Source organism: Jaculus jaculus, chromosome 11, assembly GCF_020740685.1.
Source record: "Jaculus jaculus isolate mJacJac1 chromosome 11, mJacJac1.mat.Y.cur, whole genome shotgun sequence".
Classification (NCBI taxonomy): domain Eukaryota; kingdom Metazoa; phylum Chordata; class Mammalia; order Rodentia; family Dipodidae; genus Jaculus; species Jaculus jaculus.
Genome location: NC_059112.1, coordinates 53,484,922 through 53,510,163, shown reverse-complemented (window position 1 = coordinate 53,510,163; position 25,242 = coordinate 53,484,922). Strand labels below are relative to the sequence as shown.

Sequence of the window (25,242 nt, the reverse complement as noted above, 5' to 3'; positions counted from 1 at the left end):
GATTCATATGATAGGCCAGTTCTACAACAATTTGACTTGGTAGTTATACTCCTGAGACCCTGGCTTTTTAATACAACTTTCTGCTGTCATATTCTGAACCACAATTGTGTGTTCTTCCCATCCCCCCTTTAAAAAAATTTTTTTGTTTGTATTTTTATTTGTGTATTTGAGAGTGACAGACAGAGAGAGAAAGGGGGGGAATGGGCATGCCAGGGCCTCCAGCCACTGCAAATGAACTTTAGACATGTGCACCCCTTGCGCATCTGGCTAATGTGGGTCCTGGGGAATTGAGCCTCAAACAGGGTCCTTAGGCTTCACAGGCAAGTGCTTAACCACTAAGCCATCTCTCCAGCCCCTCCCACCGCCATTTTTTGATTCAAAGTCTAACTTTCCAAAAGTTCCAAGCAGGAGTATTAACTTCTAACCAAGTAACCTTTTCAAGACATAAGCCCAGAAGGAAGGCTAGCCACTGGTAGCATTTTGATACATATTCTTCAACCCATATTTCTACAAAGTTGCTTATCCTGAGATAAGCAACTTATCATATTTTAATGCTTTTAAATTGTAAGCCATCTTAAAACTGATATATTCAATGAAGTATATGTTCAATCAAGTAGGAATTTTCTTTATAAAGCTATTAATGGAGTGGTATATTTTGTAATTTAAAGCACTTAAAATCTAGGAAATATGTGGCCTTCATTTCCCTCAATATTATAATGGTTGCATACTGTATCTTTGTATGACTTAATCTATACTAATACAAAATTCCATACCTTAGAACATTTACATTATTAGCAGTTTTTCATTTTTTTATTAGGAGCATTGATACAAATAGTTCTGCCATGTCAAGTTTATATTCTATGTAGGTAATAACAAGACAAAGCCCTTGTCTATTTCATATGCACAATAGAACCTTGTGGACAGGCTATTCAAGCTGGTCAATATGATGCAGTAGGCCAGAACACTTAAGAGAGCCAGCTGAACTCACAATAGACTGCCGACGTTGTTCCACTGTGAGCTCATCATCGGAGTCACTGTAGTACCTGGAGTAAAGGTATGGTTTGTGAACATATGAATGCCGCACACTTTTGGCTTTTCCTTCATTAGAATCATTACTTTGAATTTTTGTTTTATTCTGTTTGTTCTTCTCTTCATCTGGAAAGGTCAACAGAAAGAAGTGCTTTTGTGAATTTACAATCAAATCAACATTAGGTTATACAAACAGCAACAGACATCAATGGAATTCAAGTGTATTCATAGGTCCAAAAGGAGAAATAGCTGTATGTGAATACTGCTATATGTGTGTGTGTGTGTGTATTTTTAACCTGGCTCCAAAAACTGCTGTACTTTGAGACTGCAGTTCATCTTATTTTTTACCATCTTCTTAAAATTAAATATTTTTAAAAAGGAGACATGCCAGGCGTGGTGGCACATGCCTTTAATCCCAGCACTTGGGAAGCAGAAGTAGCAGGACCTCAGTGAGTTCAGGGCTACCCTGAGACTACATAGTGAATTCCAGGTCAGCCTGGGCTAGAGTGAGACCCTACCTTGAAAAACCAAAAGGAGACATTATACCTGTTTATGCTGTTAAAAGACAGTAGTCAGACAAATTAAGCTGAGTTATTCTGGGTGAAGGAAGGATTCATAAATGGAGCACACTCCACTCAGAACCACATGCTTACAGGCTCCTTTGCGGCCTGAGCAGAACAAATCACTGGATCAGCCAGTGCCAGGCCTTTGCCTTATCTGGGTATGATGATCTGATAATAAGCCCCTATTTAGAGGCTAGCTGGTAGTTTCAGATGGGCTAACCCCAAGTTCTGTTTTACTGTTTTTTTTTTTTTTTTTTTAAGTTTGCTTATTCAGGAATCCAGGAACCCAAGATGCTACAGCTATCTCAGCCTAATGTTTATCCCACCTACCAATTATTTTAAATTCAGTTTTTTGATGAAGAATTAGCTTTTATCTGTTAGTGGACTTGATAAGAGCCTTGAAGACTTGATATGAAACAAACGTGAAGCTACATGTAAAGTACACTTGGGATTTTAACACCTACCTGTTAGTCCAGGGAAGAAGTTGTCCCTTACACAAAAATTCTCTACATTAGGAAGGTACCATATTTCTACTTCACATAGCAAGAAGGAAAGAAGGAAATATTTTCCACTACTTATTGTTATTAAAACAGCCAGCTTCTTACTTTTGAGAGTTCACACACATAAAATCTAGCTCTGTCCAAGAAAACAACTGAAAGATCCCAAAAGCATTGGTAGAGTAAAGGAAGTGTGTGTGTGCATGTGGGGAGGGAGGTGTCACAGGCTGAAGAACATCCACCCTTCCTAACTGGGCACTGCAGAAGTGAACTAGCAAGGGCAGACAACACAACCAGGGCATGCTACTGATCTTGTTGTCAACAGGTGACTGTGTTTTTCCTAGATGTAAACATCAAAATTAAAGATGGGAAAAACTAAAAAAACCACTTGTGATGTTAGATGGTGCTCCTTTTTCTCCTCTGAGTTTCTTCTCCCTAGGTCTCCTACCCAAAGCTAGAAACAGTGGTAGAAAGAACTCAATGTGTCTGATTCTTTTAGTCACAAAATTTAATCATGGGGTCAAGAGCAGAATAAGGCATTGGCTAGAAACACAGACTGAACTCTACATGGGCAATCACTAGCTATGTAACTTTGGACTGGACACACTCTGACTTTCTTTCCTTACCTATACCTACTTTCCAGGACTGCAGTGAGGACTACAGGAGTTATGACACAGAAAGGCATTAAGAGTACCAGAACATGGGAAGTGCATAGAAAGAGTCAGCTGGAAAACAAATTGTATAATAAAAAACCCAGCCTTGCCCAGAGAGGTCCAGTATTTTCCCTTAGCTTCCAGGAGTTCATCTCTACATCTTGAAAATGTTATTATATCTGACTAGATTGTTGTTTGCTTGGAAGTCTTGGGATCAAAACCAAACAATCTAACATGTGCTTTAGAGTGGGGCTTTGAGTCCTAGAGCAAGATCTCCTGAGGGGCTAGGGGAAGGCAACTATATCTACATGCTGAAGCCCGAATAAGAACTTCAGGTCAAAGCTCTGGTGAACTTTCCTGATTAAGTATACTGTATTGGCATTACCAACATGGATGTCAAGAAAGTAAAGCTCTCTATAGCTACAGAAGAAAAGACAAATGGAAGATCCCTGGCTGAACTCTCTACCCTATGCACTCTGTCCTCGATTCTAATATGTGTCCAGTAGTTGTGATAACCCCTAACTGTGAGCATACCAGCTTTTTTTTTTTTTTTTTCCCATTTGAGTCAGGGACTCACTTTGTAGGTACCCAGGCTCTCCCTGAACCTGTGATGATCCTCTTGCCTTAGCTTCCCAAATGCTGGGATGACTGGCATGAGCTACCATATACTTAGTGTGTTCTGTGAGCTCTTTGGAATGCTGCACAGTACCTTTGCAACACTCGGACATCCTGACACCATAAGCTCTTCTAACAATCATTAAAACTAAGGGTGTCTTGGAGAATTACTGATTTTCCAACTATTGCCAGAAGTAAGGGTGGTAGTGTAGCCCATGCTTCCCCCAAACATTATTCACACATAAAAAAAAAGCATGTTTATGTATATTATCTCATCCCAATCTTCTTGTAATCTCACAGGATAGAATTTAGTGGTGGAGAACCAAAGCTTACTAATGGTAGTAACTTATAAGCTTGCTCAGACAACCCTAGAGCTGGGACTCAGACAGAAAATCTTTGAACCACAAAGTCCAAGGCTCCAACCACCTTTTCTTAGAACACAACCATCAGAGTGTACACATAATGCTCAGCAGAAGTTTCTCAAAAGTACTTTAAAGAAAAATGCTTTACCATCTGATGTGATCTCTCCTTCTTCCATGCTATCAGACATGACAACTTCCTCCTCGGTGTCCTCTTCAAAAGACGAAAGGTCACTAGTGTGGACAGAGCTAACTGTGATGTCTGTAAGACCATCCACATCAGAGTCTATCAAAGAGCAATCTTCAAAAAGAAAATGAAGTACAATAAATCACCTTGTCCAAGAGCATACAAAAGTTCAATTACATTTAAAAGCTTGTCTCTTAAATACATGCCAAAGAAATTAAACTATCAAGTGATGTAGAGCTATTTTCAGTCCAGAATGCCAACCATCACATAACGGAACCTGTAGAGCTATTTTCAAAACATACAAAAAAACCCTACTGTCCAGTAAAAGTAACTTTTAATTTTAATTAAAAAAGTAATTTTTAATGTAAATGATTCACACAAAAGTCAATTTTAATTAAAAATTTACTACCTAGTATTTTAAAGATTAGGATATACAACTTAAGTTGTGGGGAATAGTGCATGTAAATGACAAAACAAATTATAAAATTTATAATTTCTCTGACAATTTTCCTGTGAGTAGATATACCAAATTATTATTGTAGCAAAGAAATATATATTTATCGGCCCCTTCCTCCCAAAACAAGATCTGGCCACTTAGTCCTGCCAGCCTGGATCTTGGGACCTCAGCCTTCTCAGCATTGGGATTATGGTTGTACAGCAGCATCCCAGTTTATTTATTTATTTTTTTTGTAAAGGGAATAAAAGTTTAGAGTTTTGAAATAGAAACATTTAATAAAAAGTCGTAAACCGGGAGTGGTGGCTCACGCCTTTAATCCCAGCCCTGGGGAGGCAGAGGTGGGAGAATCATCATGAGTTCGTGATTGCCCTGAGACTACATAGTGAGTTCCAGGTCAGCCTGGGCTAGAGTGAGACCCTACCTCGAAAAACCAAAAAAAAAAAAAAAAAAAAAGTCTTTAAAAGTTGAAGCTAGATTTGACACTTTCCCTTTACACAGTAGCCAGACTTTGTCCGTTAAGCTGCTATAGACTTTTTGTGAGCCCTCTGTACCTTCTCTGGTTCCATCAGCAGTCTTAGCTCTGTGACCACCTTTTTCTGAGGGGAGTTTTGCACTCTCTAATTCTTTGTCCTTTACTTGTTTTTCATCTTTTACTTTTTGTGGATCTTCACTCCTTTTTGAGTGATCCATTTTTTTCTCAGTCTTTTCCTTCTTTTCTTTCTTTCTTTCTTTTTCGTTGCTTTCTAGTTTCTTTTCACTTTTGTCTGATGATTTATTTTTTTGGTCAATGCTTTCCTGCTGAGCATCCTTATTTAGCAAAGCTAAGCCAGTATTCTCTTTCATGTGATTCTTAATTTCCTCAAGTGGACAAGGGGAATCACTAAGTTCTTCAGACTTGAGGGGAGGTTCCAGTCCTTCCACTCCAGAATCAGGTGGTGCTTTTTCTTTATCAGTCCCATCCTCTGAGCTTCTTTCCTTGTCAGTGTTGATGTCAGTGCTTTGCTGAGATGAAGGTTTTTTGGATAGTTTCTCGCTGGCCTTGGTATTTGACATTTCTGTTGAAGCCCTGGCAGCATTAGCTTCCTGGTTAAGAGAAGTTATAGTTTCCAAGATTGACATGGCATCATTGGCTACATTTGCACTGGGACCAGGAGCAGGGACACCTTAGAGGAAAAGAGGTCTTAGAATCAATTTATGCACGAAGTAAACTACTGTGCTCAATCAACAACATATTCTACTGTCATCTTTATGTCACATATATGCTGCGTAGGCCACCTGTGTTTTTACAGGCTTTCAGATAGCAGTGCTAGTATCCATACTCAGATTTACTCCCGCCTGTGTACATAGTGCTTTGGAAGGGTACCATCAAATCTGAGAACCATCTCATTCTTAGAAGAATGTCTTTTCTAATCATATTATTATATTAGATGCTTATGCTGTGCTAGCACATACATACAGGAAGTATGCAGGATTAGGAAATTGGATATTTAAAATAAATACATTTTCGCTGTAACAGCCAGGTGGAAAAATGTGTTAAAAACCAAATATTGCCCATCCCTTCCCCCCCACCCAAATAACTGACTGCTGCTCCCACAACACATAAACCACAATCCCATGGGGAATACCTGCAACCCCACTGAGGAGTGTCCAAAACAGAATGGGGTCAGGGATGAGTTAAAACAGTACCAACACATGATGTATCCATATGAAATATGTTGTTGATAATAACAATAAATAAAAAACAAATATTGAGACTTCCAGGTAAGATGGTGGCATAGGAGCTATGCCAGAACAGAGTATGGGGGAAATAAGCACAACAGCAAAATATACTCTTCTACCAAAAAGTGAAAGTGTATAAGAAGTTATAAACTACAGCAGAGAAGTAGGAGAGATCCAGAGATTCTAGAGACACAGAAACTGGCAGAAGTGACTTAAGAAGCCACAGCCACCAGGCTCTCTGCCTGAGCAGCAGAAAAAGCCAGATGAAGAGATTTTCCACTTACACCAACCTCCTCGCAAACTCAAGAAGCCTGAAGGAAAAGATAGCAGGGACCAGCTGAGCAACTCCTGAGGAAGAGAACCAGAGACCAGCAACACAGCTCCAGGACAACTTCCGGTACCCTCCACAGTTTCCCCTCCCCCAACCACCAGTGCCAATAACCACTGGAGACCTGGGGAATTGCACTCAGCTATGCAGCACCCACCACAGATGATCAGGGCAGCAGACCCACCAGCCTATCCAGCTTACTTGAGCCCACAGTACAGTAAAGAGGGACACGAGCAGGCATGCAGCACAGTTGAGACCAAAACCATACCAAAAGATAATAGGGCCTACTTACACACTGGGTCAGTACTCACCACAAAGCCTGATATATAGACCTGTGCTGGAAGTATAAATTATACATTTCATGCCAGGGCAGAGTATGTGTTAAATCTGACAGATGGTCTGATTTGCCATTCTTAAATAAGCTATATTTTGGGGCTGTCATTTGTTGCTTCCTGATAGTGCCTTTGTCTCTTCTGTCATTTATGGGGGCAGGGTCTAACTCTGCCACAGCTGGCCTTGGAACCCTTTACAGACCAGAAATCTCAGCCTCCCAGTTGACAGGATTAAGGTTGTGGGGCAACACACATCCTTAGGAACTTTGACTTTGTTAGATAATCTCTTTGTTGTAATACTCACTCTTACATAAATATTCCATGCTGGTTTTGATTGAATGTGTATATTGTTCAGTGAAATTTTAGAATTTGTGTATATTTTACTCCACCCAGTCTACTAGAATACTTGCATAGCAGGCAAACCCAAAACACCTAAGGAAGGTGTCTTGTGCTGTTACTCTGAGATTCTTTAAAGAACCATACCTGGAATCTTAAGCTGGTACATCAAAGATACATAATGTCAGATTTATACATCTAAGAATACTGCAGATAATTAAAACATAAGCACCAAATTAAGCCAAGATGCAAAAATCTCTACATTATAATACAAGAAACCCAAAATTATCAAGATAATACACTTCTACCAAAAATTATACGGCCATCAGAAATGACCTCTAGTGAGAATGATTTAGATGAAATGCCTGAGAAAGATTTCAAAAGAATGATTATAACTATGTTCAAAGAAATAAATAAGAAATCAAAGGAATTAAAGAATATACAGAAAACCAATTTAAAGAAATAAGGAGGTCAATATAAGACATAAGTAAGGAAATACATATAGTGAAAACAAACCAATCAAAAATTGAAATAGAAATGAAAAACACAGTAGGTCAAATAAAAAACTGTAGGAAGTCTTACCAATGGAATGGATGAAGGAGAGAACAGAATATCTAAACTAGAAGACCAGGTGGCAGATCTAATACAGTCCAACAAAGAGAAAGACAAGCTAATTGGAACTTCAAGACATTCAGGACACTATGCAAAGATCAAACACATAAGAATTCAGGGTACAGTAGAAGGAGAATTTCACTCCAAAGGCATAGTAGGCATTTTCAACAAAATCACAGAAGAAAACTTCCCCCAAATTGGAAGAAAGATGCCAATACAGATACAGGAAGTTTTTAGAACATCAGACAAAACCAGGAAAAAAATCTCTCCTTGCCATATTGTAATTAAATTATCAAACACACAAACCAAAGAAAATATATTGAAAACAGTTAGAGAGAGAAAGCAAGTCACTTATAAAGGCAAGCCAATCAGGATAACAGCAGATTACTCAACACAAACTTTAAAAGCCATAAAGGCTTGGAAAGACGCATTCCAAGTTCTAAAAGATAACAGCTTTCAACCAAGAATACTTTACCCCTCAAAATTGCCTGTCCAAATTGATGGAGAAATAAGGACATTCCACAACAAAAACATGCTAAAGGGACATATTACCATTAAACTACTCTACAAAAAATATCTGAAGGGATCCTTTATGCTGAAGAGAAAGCAAAGCACCCACATGAGGAAACAAGAAAAATTAAATCATACTCAAATAATAGTTAATACAAAAAAGTAAAGGGAAGACAGGAAGCACTAAAAAACAAGAATGGTGAGAACAATACATACCTTTCATTAACTTTTTAAAGAAGATTTTATTTTTACTTATTTATTAGAAGAAGGGGGGGAAGAGCAAGCAAAAATGGGCATTCAAGGGATTCCAGCCACTGCAAATGAAGTCCGGACACATGTGCCACCATGCGTATCTGGTTTATGTGGGACCTGGAGAATTGAACCTGGGTCCTTAGGCTTTGCAGGCATGTGCCAAAAAGTAGAGAAATCTGGATTAAATGATGCAGAACAAATAGATCTAAGTGGTATCTACAGAACATTCCATCCAAATGCTGAAGAATACACGTTTTTCTTAGCAGCACATGGAACATTCTCTAAAAATGACATACATGAAGACACAAAGCAAATCTTAACAAATATAGGAATACTGAAATAATTCTTTGTACTCTATCTGATCACAATGGGATTAAACTACAAATCAGCAACAAGAAAAACTAGAGTATATACAAATCATGGAGACTAAACATTACACTACTGAATGAAGAATGGGTCACTGAAGAAATCAAAGGAAATAAAAAAATTCATACAATCAAATAACGAGAACAAAACATACCAAAACCTTTGTGACACAATGAAGGCAGTCCTAAGAGGGAAATTTAAGGTTTATATTAATATATTAATAAATTAGAAAGGTTGCAAGTAAACAATTTATTGCTTTACCTTAAGGCCTTGGAAAAAGAAAAACAAGGCAAACCAAAGATTAGTAGATGGGAAGAAATAATAAAGATTAGAGCAGAAATTAATGAAATAGAAACAAAGAAAAAAAAAATACAAAGATGCAATGAAATGAGTTGGTTCTTTGAATGGATAAACAAAATTAAACTCTTACCAAATCTGACCAGAAGAAGGAGAGAAGAGACAAAAATTAATAAAATTAGAGATGAAAAAGGCATCATAACAACAGATACCAAATTTAGAAATTTAGAAAATCAAGAGGACATAATTTAAGAACACATACTCCTCTAAGTTTGAAAATCTGAAAGAAATGGTTAATTTCCTTGGTTTAAATACCTCCAAAAATTAAATCAAGATGAGCTAGATCATTTACATAGACCTATAATAAGTACAGTGATCCAAGCAGTTCCAAAAAAATCTCCTAACTAAAAAAAGTCTAAGCCCAGATTGATTCACTGATGAATTTCACCACACATTCATGGAAGAACTAAAACCTATGCTTCTCAAAATTTTACATAAAATAAAAAAGAAGGAATTCTACCAAACTCCTTTTATGAAGCCAGCTTTACCCTGATACCAAAATCTGGCAAAGACATAACAAAAAAAGAAAATTATATATCAATCTCTCTCTCAGGAACATAGATACAAAAATTTTCAACAAAATAATGGCAAACAGAATATAAGACCATACCCAAAATATCATTCACCATGACTAAGTAGGCTTTATCCCAGAGATGCAGGGATGGTTCAACATATGCAAACCAATAAATGTAATACACTATATAAATGGACTGAAGGACATAAATCATCACAAGATCATCTCAATAGAATCAAATAAGGCATTCGACAAAATCAAGCATCCCTTCTTGGTAAAAGTCCTACAGAAACTGGGAGCTGAATGAACGTATCTCAACATAATAAAGACTATTTATGACAAAACTGCAGCCAACATAATACCAAATGGGGGAAAACTTGAAACTTTTCAAGTAAAATCAGGAACAAGACAAGGATGTCCATTGTCCCCACCTTTGTTAGAGCTGATAAATGCTTTTAGCAATGTAGCAAGAAATAAAATAAATACACAGAAATCAGCAGCTTTACTATATGCTTACAACAAACATGTTGTGGATGAAGTAAGGGAATCTCCCCCATTCACAATTGCCTTAAAAAAATTTTAGTACCTTGGAATAAACCTACCCAAGGAAGTGAAGGAACTCTACAATGAAAAATTTTACCACCCAAAATAAAAATTTCAGAAGACACTAGGAAATGGAAAGATATCCTATGTTCTAAGATTGGAAGAGCCAATATTGTGGAAATATCAATCTTACCAAAATTAATCTACATATCTAATGTACTCCCCATTAAATTCCAATGGCATTCTTCACAGAAATGGGGATAAAACCTAAAATTCATTGGGAAGCACAAAAAACCTCAAATAGCCAAAACAAGTTTGAGCAACAAAAATAAGCCTGGTGGTAACACCATAACCATTTTTAAGCTATTACAAAGCCACAGTAACAAAAATAGCATGGTACTGGCACAAAGACAGACACATAGATCAATGGAACAGAATAGAGGACCCACATGTAAATCCAGGCAGCTACAGCCATCTGATTTCCAACAAAAATGCCAAAAATATTCATTGGAGAAAAGACAGCTCTTTAACAAATGGTACAGGGAAAATTGGATATCTATATATAAAAGGATGAAAATAGATTCTTATCTCTCTCCACGTACAAGAATCAAGTTCAAATTGATGAAGGACCTCAATATCAGACTGATACTCTGAAATTTCTAGAGGAAAAAGTAGGGGAAACCCTTCAACATATTTGGCACAGGCAATGACTTTCTGAATATAACCCCAGTTGCCCAGGAAATAAAACTACTAATCAACCACTAGGACCTCATAAAATTACAGAGCTTTTGTACATCAAAGGACACTGTGAGTAGAGCAAGGAAGCAAACTACAGAATGGGAGAAAATCTTTGCCAGCTATATAAGACCGAGGATTAATATCTAGGATATACAAACAACTCAGAAAACTAAATAATAAGTCAAAAAACCAATTAAAAATGGGCTATAAAACTAAATAGAGTTCTCAAAAGAAATAATACAGATGGCATATAAATATCTAAAACAATGTTCTTCTACATCCTTAGTCATCAGGGAAATCCAAATTAAAACTACTCTGATGTTCCATCTCACTCCTGTCAGACTGGCTACCATCGAGAAAACAAATGACAATAAATGCTGGCAAGGATGAGGAAAAAGAGGAACCCTTGTACAATGTTGGTGGGAATGTAGTCTGGTATAGCCATTGTGGAGGTTCCTGAGACAACTAAAAATAGATCCACCATATGACCGAGCTATAGCACTCCTAGGCATATATCCTAAGGACTCATCTCACTACCTCAGAGATACTGGCACAACCACATTTATTGCCACTCTATTCACAGTGGCTATGAAATGGAACCAGCCTAGATGTCCCTCCAGATGAATGGATCATGAAGATGTGGTACACTTATATAATGGAGTTCTATTCAGTTGTAAAGAAAAATGAAATTATGAAATTTTCAAGGAAATGCATGGATCTGGAAATGATTATACTTAGTTAACCCAGGCCCAGAAAGCCAAATATTGCCATGTTCTCTCATATGTAGATCCTAGCTACAAATGTTTAGACTTGTGTGTGAGTTGGAGTAAAAAATAAGTAGCATTGGACAGTAAGCTACATAAAAGGGGATGGTATGATATATATGATATAAGTAGATGAACAGATTACTGGGGGTAGAATGGCCTAAGTGAGGACAGGGGAAGAGACTGATTAAAAGAAGAATGAAAAGAGGGTCAATCAAAATTCAAGATGTTGTGAATTAGCCATATGGAAACCTAGGTTTTTGGATAATGGCACACCTAGAAGCTACAGACTGTTACTAGAAAAATTTTAGGGCCAGGAATGGTATACCTTCCAGTGAGTTGTTGGCCAGGGAAGTCCCTGATGCTCCCAAAACATTACAGGCTATTGCCAATGTTCTTGTTTTCCCACCAGAAATAAAAAGTAAGACCTACTGGTGAAGACTCCACATGCTGGATTGCAAAGTTACTGTGAAATCAAGTTGGGGCTGAGCTGAAAACCTCCTCCCTGTAGACCAGCAGACAAGAAGCTGGAAAAAGCTGCACTGTGTACAGCCCTATGGGAGTTAGAAGCCATCAGTGGTGAAAACAGTGGACATAGCAAGCCTCAGGTTTGGCCAGTCAGACCAAATGACCAAATGGGTGCAATAGTGGTATATCTGTTATGGGGAAAACCAACTGTTCTCTCATTTCCTGGGGGTGGGGAGGGATACATGCCTGGTACTGAAAACCTAATCAAAAGCCTATGGTGGGGAGGGTCATAAGCCTTATGAGTGTGATGCCTGCTCTTGTTGGCTAAATGTATATATTATGACCACAAAATTGTCCTGTAAGCAATTTACTTAATGTTCATACCCATATATTAACACTACTCTCACTTTTGGTTAGAGAAGCATCTCTTTTCAGATGTGGTGACAACGGGGATGACCCAAAAGGTACCATAGTGCTGAGAAGAAGTGACAGAAGAGTGTTCAACACTGAAACATCTCTATCATATCCTTCAAGGCTCAGAGTCCACTGCAGAAGAGGAGGCAGAAAGAACATAAGAACCAAAGGAAGGGCAGAACTGCTTATAATGCAATGATCCAGACAAAAATTGGCCTCAATATTCATAATCACACAGTGCCTAGCACTATCTTCACAAGACCCTCATAAAAGGAGGAAAAGATGACATTAAAATAAAAGACAGACTAACATAGAGAGAGTAGATGATATGACGGAAAGTGGATTTGTGAAGGGGATAGCTGGGGAGGGGGAATTATCATGGTTTATTGTCTGTAGGTATGAAAGCTGTCAACAAAAATATTAAAAAATCAGTTTAAAAAAAACCTTAAGTATTCCTAAGTGGGGAAGTGGTTTGACTGAGTAGAAGCAAGGTACCTTGTATGATGATGGATGAGTCTGGTTTCTCATCCTCTGGAGCTATGCTGCCACTTGCTTCCTCTTTGTGATTCAGTGTGGCCAAAAACTCATGCACAGCTTTCTCCACCTGAGGTCTGAATGTGTGGTTGATCTTTGGATCCACAACCTGAGAGATAATTCGGTCAATACCAGACTCCAGCATTCCTGATCTGAAACATGAGATAATATTCAGAAAGGTGAAGAACAAAATCTAATACACAGATGTTCAACCTTTGATCTAGTTATCTAAATACAGATGGATTCACATACATTACAGAAAGTACAGGCAGTGGGAAATATGTTTAGAGTGGTACTCCTTTTTAAAAAATATGTATTTATTTGTTAGCAGAGAGAGAGATAGAAAGAGAGACAGACAAAATGGGCATGCCTGAGTGTCCTGCCACTGTTAACAAACTCCAGATGTTGCATGCATCCCCTTGTGCATCTGGCTTTATGTGGGCCTTGCGAAATTCAACTTGGTTTGTTAGGCTTTGCAGGCCTTACCCACTAAGCTATCTCTTCAACCTGTATTTAAGTATTCTATACTACAAAATAATTTGTAAACTTCCCACTAATGTGTCATTGTGGAAAAACTAAAACAGATAAAACAAAAACAGATAAATGATGCTTTATTCACCTCCACCCTGCCCATGGCACATAAGAATAAATTACTAAAGGGCAGTTTTGGGTCTAAAGTAATCTCTTGACTTGGCAACTTTCTTTTCTTAAAAACAGAAAAATGTAAGATTTGTGTAAGTATTAAACAGTTTCCAGGAAAAATGAGGAATATATACAAAGTGGAATTTCAACAAATTAAAACAAAAAAAAAGAAAACTATGAAAGCAAAACTCAAGATGTCTGGCTTTCTTTTTATTACTTTCCTACTATAAAAAAGTAAATGATTTATTCATTCAATGATCATGCTATGAATGTTTTCTCTGTAACATTTAATTATGCTGACCACCAGAAAGCCACAAATCAGAACTGGTCCCTATTCTGGTTAGGGATGCAGACACATGCAATTAAAATATCAGAAGCTAGGCATAAGTACACACCCCCGTACTATGTAGAAAGAGAGGAATGAGAAATTATCAGTTATGTCTAATAAAAGTTTGGAATACTTCAAAGAAGGGAAGACACTTGGCGTGAATTATGATTGTTATATAAGAGAATGGGAGGAAAGGTGTTCTAAGTAAAATAAACATCACATAGGGCAAACAGAACACTAATAAAGATGTCTAAGACACATTTCTGCACAATGATATCAGAGCAAAACAGATTTAAGCAACAAACTTTATTACAAACAAAAAAATACCTAGGATATTATTGGGAGATCAAGACATTAGTCATTTGCAGCTTCTAGGCCCCAGTTGTTCTAGTTTCTACCCTTACATTGTAAAATGCTATTTCTGAGTGCAGCTCTAGCTGGAATGAAGGATGGTTTGGATCTTTAGTTCCTGAGGCACCTTGCCACCTTGTGATACTATAATTCTATTTATGTGGGTCATCAAGAAAAATGAGCTGACATGGCACAAAGTAGGTTACCTGATTTTTAAGGTCCAAGATTAGAAAAAAAAAAATCCTGAAAGTATTGCTATACCTTGAAGTTATCATTTTTGTGCCCCTTAAGAATGTCTTTAAAATGTAGCAGGAAGAAAGAGAAATAATTAAAAAGTTTTGATAGAATAAATAAAACCCACCCACCCCAAGGTTATTTGTCCAGCTTCCCTTTCTATTTGTCTGTGTTCTGGCATCTTGTCAGTAAACATACAATGCTCGTTTCCTTTAGCCTTCTTTCTCATGGAGGTCAGCTATGGTCTTATGGAAAACTGGATTTCAGAGCTAAGAAACTATTGCTTCCAGTGGGCTTACTGCCTTGAGGGTATTCCATAGGTGCCTCCCCAGAGAGGAAAAGGTCTCAGTCTTAGGTCTAAGGGCAAGTACAAAATGCTGGCAACTGTTATTCTCCAGTTAAAGTTACTTCCTTGTGAAGCCTAGTGGCCCAAACCTATAACCTCAGCTATTTGGGAGGAAAACTTGAGTCAGGAAGTGCATGAGTTCAAGGCCTTCCTGGTAACTCTGTAAGGCTCTGTCTCAAAATAAGAAGGAAAAAAAGAACAAATGCTAGGTGGTGGTAAATGCATATGCCAGTAATCCTAGCCCTTAAGTGCAAAGCCAGCCTGAGCTATATACATGTACCAGGCCACTTAGGGCTACAAAGTAAGATCCTGTCCCCAATTCAATAAATAAACAAAGTAATGCAACTTCTTGGTTTACTTTTAAAATTCTGTTGAGATCATTATTCTTTCTGCCTTCTCATGGGGAGGAATTCTCTGTATGTTTTCCTCTTTCCTTCTCTTAATCTAATAAGGTGTCTCTAAATCCTCAAAAAAAGATCATTATTGAAAGCTATCAAGGATTTTTAGATTTTATTATATAAATAAATACCTAAGTAGAATAAAAATTCCTTCCTACTAAGTCAGGAGATTAGCTACGTTAAACTGTCTCATCTGAAATTGTCCTTCAAAAATGGTGATTACAAGCAGGGCAGGGTGGTGCATGCCTTTAATCCCAGCACTTGGGAGGCAGCGGTAGGAGAATTGCCATGAGTTCGAGGCCACCGTGAGACTCCATAGTGAATTCCAGGTCAGCCTGGGCTAGAGTGAGACCCTATGTGTTATCTCCAAATATATGAAGATGTATTTTTAAGGTATTTAAGGTATTTACACAGGCTAGACCATTCTTACAGCATCAGTTTGCAAACAAAATAATCTTTATAGAAACTTTAGTATGTTATCAGTAGCACAGACCTTTGCAAATGGAATTTAAATGAAACAAATTTAAAATAAATAATACAGTATAATTAGGTGGAAATTTATAGATGTTTCAGGAAGAGCAATGCCTAAATTGTCCAGAAAGCCATTGTTTTCACTCCTTTCAAAAGTCCCTAGAGGGACTTCTAATTACTCATAGGAAGATTCTTCCAGTAGTTCATCACTGCCATCATCACTGAATTCCTGCTCTCACAAGACATGCATTTGTGATAACAATGTCTTTTATTGGTACAAGAATTCTATGTGCTAGATTTTAACATGTAGAAGACTGAGTTTAGTTCTTATCTGAAAGCAGAATAAATAACTACTCCCTTCTTTTACAGATTCTGTATGCTAAAATGCAAATGGTATTCCAGGAAGTCTGTCTTCCATTTGAGACTCTCAAAATGGGATGCAAAATAATGCAAGACCTTGGGGCTGGAGAGATGCCTTAGCGGTAAAGCGCTTGCCTGTGAAGCCTAAGGACCCCGGTTCAAGGCTCGGTTCCCCAGGTCCCACGTTAGCCAGATGCACAAGGGGGCGCACGCGTCTGGAGTTTGTTTGCAGAGGCTGGAAGCCCTGGCGCGCCCATTCTCTCTCTCTCCCTCTATCTGTCTTTCTCTCTGTCTGTCGCTCTCAAATAAAAATAATAATAATAATAATAATGCAAGACCTATAAGACCCTGGCTGGGAGTGTAGCTGAGCTCAGTTCCAGTGTATCTCATACTTACTAGCTAAGCTTCATCATTACTAGCTGGCTTCATCCCAAACACTGCAAAAAGAAAGACAAAAACCCCCAAAGAATGAAAGACACTTCAAAATGTGATTTTAAAGAACAATGCAATCATCTGTGAAAAGAGGCAGCTAAGCGGTGTTGAAAACAGCAGTATAAAATTACCGAAATTCTAATGTGACAGGGAGCAGTAATGTCAGCAAGGCTGTTCCCTCATCTGCCATTCTTATACTATTTTGGTTATTGTTCTACTGAAGGCCTTTGTGGCAATGATTAGCCCTCTTAGCCTGCCAAAACTTCTAGTATCTTCTCCTGGCTCCACCACCCCTAGAATAGCTTTAACTTTTCTCCAAGAGATATTATTAAGTAGGCCTCCAAAAGCATCAATTACAGGTTTATTAATCCTACTGTCCTCACCTCTCAAGTGCTGGGATAATAGGAATGAAACACCATACCAGGCTTATAAAGAGCTAAGGATAGAACCCAGGACCTTGTAAATATGAGATGAACACTATATACTGAGTTACATCCCCAGAAAAAGCCACATTCTATAAATGTGCATGAATGTAAATATTTATCAAGGCAGGAAGAATAGATGTTCTTTAAATAACTGGGACAGAAGTTTTATTTTGTCTTGGCAAATATTTACATTCAAAAACAAGTATAAGATTGTAAATCAAGTTTGTCTCTTTTTTTGGTATGAGGAATAAATGATATTCTTCCAGGCCTTTCTAAACATTTTAGTTCTTATTCTCCTTTTTCTTATGTCTACTGAAAATGACTGCAACTGCAACAGACCAAACATCACTAAAGAGTAAGTGTCAAGTCAGTAAAGTGTGAAGAAAACAGTGGAGCTGTAGTAAAAGACACAGCATCCAAAATCAGATGAAAATATTTTTACTTCAGGGCTCTGTCATATGTTTACTTGCAAACAAGAATAAAGCTTGTTCTAAGAAAATAGTTATAAGCATAACCACCTAGGGCAGTATAGCATTTATCAACCATACATGTGTGTATATATATATATGTATGTGTATGTGTGTGTGTGTGTATATATATGCATATATATATATGTATATATATATATATATATATATATGAAACATGATTTATATTATTCCTTTCCTACACACACACACACACACACACACACACACACACACACACACACACAGCAACAACAAAAAGACTTCAAATATATGGGAGAAATGTGAAATGATTAGGCCACACTAAAAAATTACATTCCATCACATGGTCCAATCACACAAAACTTTCAACATTACTATTAGGTGGATAAATCCCTGTGCAATTTGTCTGCATTAAGACGAAGTTAGTGACATTATAAAACTTGCCTAGCAGCTCCAATTCAGAGACTTACTTGAGAACTTGTTGTCGAATATTGTTTCTTAGTTGGTTCTTATTAAGATGTGGACTCCATGTATGAGTTGCCAAGTGGTTTGCCACAAAGTTGTCAACTCGTTGCCTCAGATTCTGATAGGCAGGCTATAAAGAAAAAAAAACAAACCATAAATGTCTTAAATCTCTAATTTGCAATATTAATATCAGTTTCTACAATCTGAGAATCATCAATAGTCTTAAGGTTTCTTATAGTGTTAATGTGGCAATAAATGAAAATATGACATATGATGCTGCTGCTTATAATTTACTCAAACATTGCCCATTCATCTAAGTTGTTTGGAAACAGAAGACAAAGGAGAAAAACATAGCTCATATTTGTTGACAAAATAATAGAAAATAAGGCACAGATATTGTTACTCAGTTATTTGAATCAAAGAAGGGGAGCAAAGTTGAGGTAGTAAGGTCCCATTGAGAAGGTGACATCTGAGTGGAAGATCAGTTTCAAAGTTGTACAATGTAACTGGAGATGAGAAAGGCCTTCTTTGAGAATACACCCAACAACAGAAGCATATAAGTGAATGAGAAGATGTAGGGATGTAAGTATTAGGGAACCCCCAAATCCACAAATTGGTAGTCTAATTTGGTTGAAGAAGAGAATATACAGAAATGATTTGGTAAGCTGGGTGTGGTGGAGCATGCCTTTAATCCCAGCACTTGGGAGGCAGAGGTAGGAGCATTGCCATGAGTTTGATGCCACCCTGAGAATACAGAGTTAATTCCAGGTCAGCCAGAGCTAGAGTGAGACCCTATCTTGAAAAAAAAAAAAAAAGATTTGGCAATACAGATATACAGATTGATACCAGGTTCTTTGGATGCCTGCATAAGGAGTCTAAATGGGAGCTCATTACACATAAAGAGCACAGAGACTTGATATATGAGACACAAGATGCATGCAATAACTAGCTATCCAGAGTGACAACATCTGTACTAGGGTGGGAGAAAAGAGCTGAAAGATATGGACTCAGGAGAAATTACTCAGAAATAGACCCCTTGTATTAGACTTTCAATCTGATGAAGGAATAGTTTTTAACCAGGACTGATTACAAGACCTCTCCTCCCACAAAAAGAAAAATTGGCAATGTCTGGATATTTTGGGTTACTGCAACTCAGCAGAGTGCTACAGGTATGTGGACACAGGCAGGATGCTGCTGCAGACTCTACTGTACATAGGGCACACCTCAAAAGAACTACCTACCCCAGAAGGTCAGCAGAGCTTAAGGCTGAGAACACCAGATCCAAAGAATATGGAGGCAGGAGGGAGACTGATTAAGTATTCACTACTTAAAAGGATATTGTAGATAAATAATGTTGAACCAGACCATTAACATAGGCCTTTACTTAGGCTCATTCATGTTCATTTTCCCTTTATCTTTTTTTTAATGTAGATGTATATGAACGACCTGGAATTTGTTTAAGTGAAACAATACAGGTCTGGAGATATGGTTCAATGATTAAAGGCACTCGCTTGCAAAGTCTGATGGCCCAGGGTTCAACTCCCCAGTACCCACAGAAAGCCAGATGCTCAAAGTGGTACATGCATCTAGAGTTGGCAGTAGCAGAAGGCCCTGGCACGCCCATACTCACTCTCTCCCTTTCTCTCTCTCTGCCCCTTTCTGTCTGTCTCACAAATAAAAGTATTTTAAAAAGAAAAATAAGATAGTGTCACTTTTGTACTACTTGACCATCCCACTTCCTTTTGAAGTTTATATTCCAACAATAAATCACCATGTACCTATTCCCTCTACTCGTCTACCTGGCAAACTTCTCACAGCTCATTCTAACATGTGTAGTTAAAGACTCAAAGTAGACATAGGCCTACTTATTTGCCCCCTCTTCCATGGTCTTGTTGTCTTCAATATATACTACTATTCAAGTAATTCTTGCAGGAGAATTATATTTTTGAAAAGGAGGGAGTAAAGGGGAAGTACTTATCTCTCCATTGAAGACACTCCTCTCCGTTAATTTTTGTTTTCACACAGCCTATCATATTGCTTACCAGATAAACAATGAAAGCACTGCTCTTCGATTAAAAACTGCCTCTTATAATTTCTAATTTTTGGACTTTTACTGATGCCTATTTCTAATTCTATATGAAAGTCACACATTTATGTTCCTCTCCATATTGATCCCAAATCAATGTAAACTAAATCAATTTCTTTCACCCCAATGTCTCTAGAGTTAAACATCACCATACATTTAGCAATGCAGTCTCCACCACAGAACTTCAAATTTCTACCCCCCAACAAATAACTTTTCTTGTTTCCAAGTTCTTCTATTAGGAGGGCATAGTGCTGCACACCTATAATCCCGGCACTTGCAAAGCTGAGGCAGGAGGATTATTCAAAGCCTTCCTGCTCTACACATTGAGATCTAGCCCAGTCTGAACTACCTGGCAAGACCTGTCTGAAATTTAAAAGCAAGCAAGCAGGCAAACAAACAGGTTCTTCTGATTCGGCCTTAACATCAGAAACATCAGCATCAGAATACAATCAGAATCTACTTCCCACTACCTTTTCTGTCACTAAGATCCAAGGCATTTCTTACTTCCTGTCTAGAGTATAGGATCTACCCATGCCTGCCTGAAGTCAATTTTTCAACACAGCACAGTAAATTTTCTAAAATCAGGGTAACCATAAAAACTACTGTCCATGGGCTAGAGAGATGGTTTAGTGGTTAAGGCACTTGCCTGCAAAGTCAAAAGACCCAGGTTTGATTCCCCAGGACCCACATAAGCCAGCTGCACAAGATGGTGCATGTCTGGAGTCCATTTGCAGTAGTTGGAGGACCTAGCATGCTCATTCTCTCCCTCTCTTTCAAATAAATAAATAAAAATAAAATTAAAATAGTTACTGTCCAAAGTAGATCATGAGCAAGCATAGAAAAGAGATTATTACTGATTTCATGATCACCTCATCTAACACATGAGTAAGACCACAGCTTTCCATCCAAAACCTCTCCATAACTTCTCAATACTAGAAAAAGGCAAAGCAATTAGGTTGGTGTCTAGCACCTGCTAGAATGTAAAGGGAAAAAAGGGCACTTTTCCCTTAGCAGGCTCTTCCTTGGGTTTTTAGAACTCCCACTGCTCCAGAATTGGAAGGCATCCACTTCTCCAGTTTCTTCAGAGATACCTCAAGCATCTTTTATTTTTTTTAACATAGAATCCAGGCTGACCTGGAATCCACTACGTAGTTTCAGGGTGACCTTGAACTCATGGTGATCCTCCTATCTCTGCCTCCCAAGTGCTGGGATGAAAGGCATGCATCACGATGCCTGGCCTCAAATATCTTATTGAACTTATTATTAAAACAAAGTAGCAAGCTTTTGACCCCTTGTCTTGCTTTATTTATTTATTGACTGAACCTATTACACAGTACTATTTTCTCTGCTAAGACAAAACCTTCATAGCAACCTAAGTTTTGGTTGATGGACTGGCACCTAAAACAGTTTCTAGTTGCTGAGTGAATACTAGCTGCATGAACTGACCAGAAGCCAGTCAGACAGTATCCAAAAATTGCCCTTTAAAACTTATGAAGCAAGGTCTGTGAGCTTCCACAGAATGACAGGGCCCTTAATTTCCCTCTTCACTCTCCAGGTGGTAATGTAAAGGGACGAGAGTGATTTCCAAACCATACAGCTTGCTCCAGACCACTGGAAGCTGGCTGTCTTCAATGCATGAGCCTTGGTGACAGGCAGATCTTGGGGCTACTCAAGGTTCCAATTCCTTAGGAAAGGGCAGTTGATTTGGTCTTCCTTCCATAGTTACAACCATCTTGGTTAAGCAAGGATCACTATTGACTACAGGACTATTTGGAGGGGTGGCCTTTTGAGTGGTAGAAAATTTCAGTACATCTCATCCAGATTTAACCACACAAAGGTAGCCTGTTTTGCTCTTGGAGAGCACTGGCAGATATCAAATGTCTTAATTCTTAAATATGTATGTGATTGACATAATCCAGTTATCATGACAACCTTATATGCTACATATGAGACCCAAGGCTTCCACTAAAGCAGTACTCCTTTGAATGAATAAGGAATATTATTTTTACTTTGACAAACATTGTATTATTATGAATGTTAAGCTCCTACAGAAAATCTATGGCTTTTAGTATTGCGGGTTTTTTTTTTTTTTGAGATTTTCTCACTTTTTCTTTTTACAAAGTTAAAAATATAAGATGTGACTCTGTAAAAATATCTTAAATTAAAACACAATTGCTAGCCAAGGTTGAGGGAAAAACAGAAGGGGCGAGAAGGAGAAAGGTGGAGAGAGGGAAGAGCCTGCTTATAGGAGTTTCAGCCCATATCCCAATGCTTCTTGCTGACTGGTAGGAAAATGACAATTCAGTTCAGCTCTTAACTACTTGAAGACTAAACTAGGAACTTGAACTACATGAAATTGCCCATAAGTTGACCATACTGAATTATCACAACAACATCTTAATATGCACATGTGCACATGTTTTTCCTGGAAGATGGACCTACTTTTCATTAGATTGTCAAGGTAACTGTGTTTCTCTCAAGACACTTTAATAAGGTCTGGCAGGGATATTATGGACACACAATAACATTTAACGGGATGGAATAAATAAAAGGTTGACTGTAAATATTGTATCCACTCCACCACTATATTCAAGTTTATACAAAAATGATAATACACAGGTTGATAGGTTTCTAAGGACAAAGTGCAATTCTCACTTGTTGGATATAAATAATTAGCCTTATGTGGGTAACACTTACTAGACCATAGTGAATATTTTCCCCTAGAATAATCTTTCAAATGGCAATGATAGGTATGATTTTTTAAAATATGGCTGTACATACTTCCTAAAATGAAGTAAGCAAATTACATACTTCCTAAATAGATGAATACACTCAAAGTGCAACTTCTATGGGACAAAAACTCCACTCCCTGAAAAGGGAGCTTGTATACAATGGGCCAGTACCAGGGTCCTTAAAGAAGACATCATCAGATTTTTAGGATTATTTTTTCCTAGAGGAGATATCAGAAACGTGTGCAGGTCACCTCAAAGCTTGGGAAGAATCTGCAGATGTCGTGAACACCGCTCTTCTAAGAAACTGGGTTCCTTAGACGAGCCCAAAACCCTCAAATCCTCACCTTATCAAATAAAGGGTTCAATCCAATGGCATGACCCATATTCAAGGCAAAAAAAAAAAAAAAAAAAAAAACCCAAGCACCCACAATAAGTTTTCAACACATGTCTCCTTTCACCTGCTTCCAGAATTCCAGCCTCAGCTGGATTTTCATTACCTTACTCATCACTCTTTCCTGCCATGCTTCCCATCCTTCGCTTTCTTAACCTGATTGTATACTATACTAAAGACCCTTTCATTCTGACATTTTGTAAAATGTCCCTTTCCAGCCCCAAACTCTTTTTGGACAGGAAACCTTTTCGCTGACCTTTCCCTTATCTTCTTACACTCCTGAACTCTCTTCTTACCTGCTCTTCCAGAACGTTAAGCAATGGCTGTTATTCCTCCTCTATGCTCCCCCTTCCGCCCGTCAATAACTTCCTTCTCCTCCATTCTCTGGGCCCCAATCTCTCTCTAACTTACGGAGTCACGGCCAGAAAGCAAACTAATGTTCCATTTCTCAACCCAACTTTGTACTGCTCAGGTTTGCATCCCTATCTTCACATCTCTACTCCCCAAAGTGCAGAAAAGCACAGTGCAAATTATCATTGAATGGCTTTTCCCCCCAAATGACAACATACTGTGGCACTTAATACCTGAAGAAACTTTAAGAAGACAAAAGTAACTGGCACAAATCCTAAGAGATAAAAGAAATATAAACTGAGCCCTACCCGCCTTAGGACTTTTAAGCCAGTCTGCCTACAAACAATGTCTTCGTCTTGCTGTCTGCACCGGTTTCCTGTAGAGGCTAAGCAGTGCCTGGCACGCAGCAGGTACTAAACACTACTCTGCTAAGTGCACAGAAGGGCAGGGAATGAATGAACACACGCCTGGCATCGTGCAGGGCACGTAGCAGCAGACAGAATGGGAAGTGGCTGCAGAAGGAGCCCGTCGAAGCGCAGTCGTGACACGGTCTGGGCTGAAGCAGCGGACCCCTCCCTGGATGCCGGACACTGATGGGTAAGGCGGAGTCCCCGCGGTCCCTACCGGCCCCAGTCCCGCACGCCCCGAACCTTTGTGTCCACGTCGGCCAGGCAGTCCCTGCGGAACTGGTCGAAGAGCCCCTGGCTCTTGAGGTGGTTCACGATCATGGCCACGAGCTGCGGGTCCCCGGAGCCCGGGCCGGAGCCTCCCGCCCCACTCGCGGCAGAGCCAGCCCCGGGGCCCGGCGGCGGCGGCGGGGGCTGCGGCTGCGGCGGCGGCGGCGGGGGCGCGGGAGGCGGCGGCTGCGGCTGCGGGTTGGTGGCCATGGCGGCCTGGGCTTCGGAGCGCGGGTCCTGGAGGGAGGGTACTCCAGGGAGGCGGCGGCTACACAGGTCCCGCCACCAGAGAAAAGTCAACGGGATGTTGTTACGGAACCAGCGGATCTAACGCAACCCCGGAAGTGAAAGGGAACAGAGGGACGGAAGTGGTGACAAGAGCATGAAAGGTCTAGCTACGGGAGCCACGAGCAACCAATTTTGGCTAGCCGAGCGCGGGCGCCCTCGTGAGGCTGAGCCTGACCGGAAGCTGCTGTGGAGGCGCTGGAATGCTGAGCCGCAGGGGACCTGAGTGTGAATTTGGGGAGTGTTGGGTTGGGCAATCCGATCGCAGAGGGCCGGGGGCCGACCAGGCAACGGCTTCGAGTCGGCCTGGTGTCGTCCTCGGTGGCTTTCTTTTTCTTTTCTTTTTATTTTTTTATTTACTTGAGTGGGAGAGAGAGCGTCAGCTAGAATAGGTATGCCAGGGCCTTCAGCCCCTGCTAACAAACTCCAGACATATGTGTCACTTTGTGCATCTGGCTTTTCTTAGGTCCTTGGGAATCAAACCTGGGTCCTTTGATGACTTCGCAGGCAAACGCCTTAACTGCTAAGCCATTCCTCCAGTCCATTTCCATTTCTTTCTTTTTAAATTTATTTTATTTTATTTAAGGGGGGGGGCAGATAGAGAAAATGGGCGCACTATGACTTTCAATCAAGACCCACTTGCTCCTTTGTCGCCAGCAGAATGTGTCCATA

At 39.1% G+C, this 25,242-nt stretch overlaps 1 protein-coding gene across 4 annotated transcripts in view; it reads right to left on the bottom strand.

The window, feature by feature from the left end:
• The window catches only part of Bod1l1 (biorientation of chromosomes in cell division 1 like 1), a 70,977-nt gene extending 46,365 nt beyond the window's left edge, over window positions 1-24,612 (bottom strand). For all 4 annotated transcript variants that reach the window (XM_045130147.1, XM_045130149.1, XM_045130148.1 and 1 more), the window contains exons 1-6: window positions 24,259-24,612; window positions 18,054-18,178; window positions 13,109-13,299; window positions 4,912-5,523; window positions 3,868-4,017; window positions 989-1,155 (exon numbers count right to left, since the gene is read on the bottom strand). In XM_045130147.1, the coding sequence (XP_044986082.1) occupies window positions 989-1,155; window positions 3,868-4,017; window positions 4,912-5,523; window positions 13,109-13,299; window positions 18,054-18,178; window positions 24,259-24,495 (1,482 nt within the window). In that variant the 5' untranslated portion in view covers window positions 24,496-24,612. The remainder of the gene's footprint in view (window positions 1-988; window positions 1,156-3,867; window positions 4,018-4,911; window positions 5,524-13,108; window positions 13,300-18,053; window positions 18,179-24,258) is intronic.
• Window positions 24,613-25,242: the final 630 nt, after the last annotated feature.